Source organism: Emiliania huxleyi (genome assembly GCF_000372725.1).
Source record: "Emiliania huxleyi CCMP1516 chromosome Unknown EMIHUscaffold_20, whole genome shotgun sequence".
NCBI classification, from domain to species: Eukaryota; Haptophyta; order Isochrysidales; family Noelaerhabdaceae; genus Emiliania; species Emiliania huxleyi.
The window spans coordinates 114,782-117,942 of record NW_005200600.1 but is presented as its reverse complement, the minus strand read 5'-3'; the positions used below and the strand labels follow the sequence as shown (position 1 = coordinate 117,942).

The following is a 3,161-nucleotide window of genomic DNA, read 5'->3' as shown; positions in this document are numbered from 1 at the left end:
ACGGTATTCAACTTGAATTTTGGACGTAGACCAAAAAACATGTACCCTTTGGCCTACCATGACCTCAAATTATGGCCCCCCCCGAGAGAACACCGGCCGCCTCCAAAAGAGGCGGCGGGGTTCCCCGTCCGTAGCACTTATCACGGGTTCGCAGCTGCTCTGCGCGTCCTGGGGAGGTACATTTGTTGCGCACCGGAGACGACTCGACGCCGCTGAGATCGGAGATCAAGCTCTGACAGGTCACACGTCGCTCCTTTGACGCCGACGTGACTCACCCGTGCAGATCACATCAGGACACGGTCTCGACGCGCTCGGTACGACGCCTGCGACCCGTCTCGGGTCAGGTGGCTTGACGCTCATCGCGCCTGCCAGCGCTGCCGTACAGATTGCCACGACGAGGTCGAGCACGCTTCTATACGCTCGCCGAGCCTTTCTTTCCATCCCATTAGGCAGCCTGGGAACGGTGACGGTCAGAGGCAAAGCCTACGAGGGGTGGTGGAACCACATGTCACGGCTACTGCCGGCTCGACCCCACGATAGCCTCCGAAGGCTGACTTTGAGGCACCATCATCGGACGATGTCGACGAGTTGGGTCGCTCTCGCGGTAGCCAGATGACCTCCCATGCTAGTACCATCGGCTAGGGCCGCAGGAAGCGGGGGAGGGCGCTGGGAGCAACACGGAGCTCCGTTGGACGTTTTCAAGATTAGCGTGTCAGAGTGAAACGGAAGATGGAACTAGCCCTCCCCGAGCGGGGCGGGGACCGGGGTCTGCCCCGTGCCCGTGCCCCCGTCCGCCGTCGGGCCGTCGGGTTGCTGCCCTAACCCCACCAGGGGTAAATAAATAAATAAAACGGACACCTCTCTACTGTGAGATGGGTAAAAAGGAACAGGTCCCCGCCCTTGCGATCTTTGTGCAGGGTTCCCACCAGGGGTTGTCTCACATGTCTGCTCTATTTATTTATTAATTTATTATTATCCACACACACGCGGGTCGCGCTCTCTCTGCAGAGCCAGGGAGGTCGCGCTCGCGGCGGCCGCGGGCCGGCGCACACGTGACGACGTCAAGTACTCGACGTCCACGTGCACCTGCACGTCTCGGCGTGGGCCATGGTTGCGTCCGCATCACTCTCCGTCAAGACTGTGTTCTGTAACACAGTACTCTACTCGTACTCCCCGAGATCCGCAGTGTGAGCTGACGACCGGACTGACGTGTGCGCATCGCGTGTGTGCGACGTGAGAAGCATCAAGCAAGGCGCCCTGCAGCCTGCTGGTGCTGCCCCTGCGCCCTGGCTCGGGCGACTAGCCTGACGAGCCACCGGTGCGCTGGGGTTGCTGCCCCACCGTCCATCCCTCCTGAGTACCCCCCCTCCCACCAGAACCGTCTCCTCGGCGATGCACCTCGGATCCTCTCCCCAGTCCCCGCTCCCACCCGTCGCGGCGACGGGCCGCCCCGTTTATCAAGGCAACGGTGTTGCGCGCCTGCGTCCCGCTCATGCACAGACCCTCCCGCGGATGGAAAGAGACGGCTTCCTGTGCGTCCCCCTCTCCCTCCGCGCGGCTCTCAAAGCTCTCTGCGGGCCGCGGCCAAAGCCCTCCGCCTCCTCTCGGGTGGTCTCACTGCGCGCGGCCAGAGCGGCCCCCCTTGACATAGCACCACTTTGATCCGGGCGGCCAAGCGACGCGCCTATATGAGACGGCGTCGAGACGGGGTCTGAGAGGCGGCTGCGAGCGAAACGGCCATGGGGCAGCCACGCCCCGCGCGCCAGCCGCACGCCGCCGCGGCGCCGCATGACAAGCGCGACCAGCGCCAGTGGCACATCTGCAGGGCGCGAGGGGAGGCGCCTCGGAGAGAAGTGGGGGAGCAGTCGAGGCTCCTCCGCCACCGGAAGAGCCTCTTCCGCCACCGGAGGGCTCCTCACTTGTGGGGGCGGGCGCGGGCGGCGGAGAAGCAAACGGCCAATCTCGGCCAATCTCGGCCATCCTCGGCCAACCTCGGCGAATCTCGGGCGGATCTCGAGCGGACCGGCGCGGGCGCGGCGAGGCGGAGGAGGGAGGCCGGGCGCGGCGCCGGAGGCTGCGGGGAGAGGCCGGCGGGCCAGGTCGCGCCGGACGCCGCCGCGAGGACGGCGAGGAGCAAGGCGAGGAGCGGACCGAGCAGCGAGCAGTGCCTGCGGCGCGAGGGGCGGGGCGGTTCGGGTCGCGCGGGGGGTGGAGGGACCGACGGGCGAAGGGGTGGTGGAGTGGGGACTCTCCGTGTCGGTGGCGGGTGCGATGGTGCAGGTGCGATGGCGGCGGGCGCGGTGGCGGGAGCGATGGCGGCGGGCGCGGCGGCGGGAGCGACGACGGCGGGTGCGAGGCGGATGCGATGGCGGCATCGCGGGTGGCGAGTCACCTCGCGCGGCGCTGGACGCGCGCCTCTGGCAGCAGCTCATCGGCGTCGCTGAGTGGTCCGGCGCGTGGCATCTCGAGCTCGGCGGTCGGCAAGCTCTCCCCGCCGTCTGGCGAGGCGGCGAGCGCCTAGTTGATGACATACCACATCAGTCTCACTACTACGACAGATTTGAATTGTCTGGCGAGGGCGGCGAGGGCGAATAGACGACACCGCTGAAAGAAGGCGAGAGACGACGTGCCTCCCTCTGTGGCCCCGTCCGTGCCTCGTACCCCTCTTTCCACCCCTCCCCTCCACCCCCCTCCCCTGTTACGATGTGATCCTCTTCCCAACTCTGCCCGGAACATAGCCTTCGCCCGGAACATAGCCTTCTGCAGCAGCCCCACATTGCGGCTCAAAGAGCCCCCCCCCCCTCGTCACTGTACCCACGAGTGTCTCTCCAGTCTGGGGCGAGCGCCTTGCGCACGCGCGCGAGCGGGGAGAGGAGCGGGTTGAGGCGCGCGAGAGTCGGCGAGTAGGACACCTGGTGAAGAGGGAGGACGCACTCTCCTGGCGGCTGGCAACGGTGAGGCGCGGCGTGAGTAACAACCTCCCGTGTGCGTGTATGGTGTTTGTGTGTGTGTGTGCGCGTGTGTGTGCGCGCGTGCGTGTGTGCGTGCGTGCGTACGTGCTGCGTGCGTGTGCGCGTGAGGGTGCGTGTGTGCGTGTGTGTGCGTGTGTGTGCGTGTGTGTGCGTGTGTGTGTGCGTGTGTGTGTGTGTGTGGGAGTTGCG

At 66.3% G+C, this 3,161-nt stretch overlaps 2 protein-coding genes across 2 annotated transcripts in view; one reads left to right on the top strand and one right to left on the bottom strand.

Moving 5' to 3' along the window:
• The window catches only part of EMIHUDRAFT_99645 (hypothetical protein), a gene marked incomplete at both ends in the record, with an annotated part of 1,230 nt that extends 588 nt beyond the window's left edge, over positions 1-642 (top strand). The window contains one exon of the mRNA XM_005781567.1: positions 541-642. Within this exon, the coding sequence (XP_005781624.1) occupies positions 541-642 (102 nt within the window). The remainder of the gene's footprint in view (positions 1-540) is intronic.
• Positions 643-1,043: 401 nt separating this feature from the next.
• The window catches only part of EMIHUDRAFT_434590 (hypothetical protein), a 2,927-nt gene continuing 809 nt past the window's right edge, over positions 1,044-3,161 (bottom strand). The window contains exons 3-7 of the mRNA XM_005781566.1: positions 2,847-2,967; positions 2,393-2,517; positions 2,024-2,168; positions 1,764-1,819; positions 1,044-1,684 (exon numbers count right to left, since the gene is read on the bottom strand). Of these exons, the coding sequence (XP_005781623.1) occupies positions 1,615-1,684; positions 1,764-1,819; positions 2,024-2,168; positions 2,393-2,517; positions 2,847-2,967 (517 nt within the window). The 3' untranslated portion in view covers positions 1,044-1,614. The remainder of the gene's footprint in view (positions 1,685-1,763; positions 1,820-2,023; positions 2,169-2,392; positions 2,518-2,846; positions 2,968-3,161) is intronic.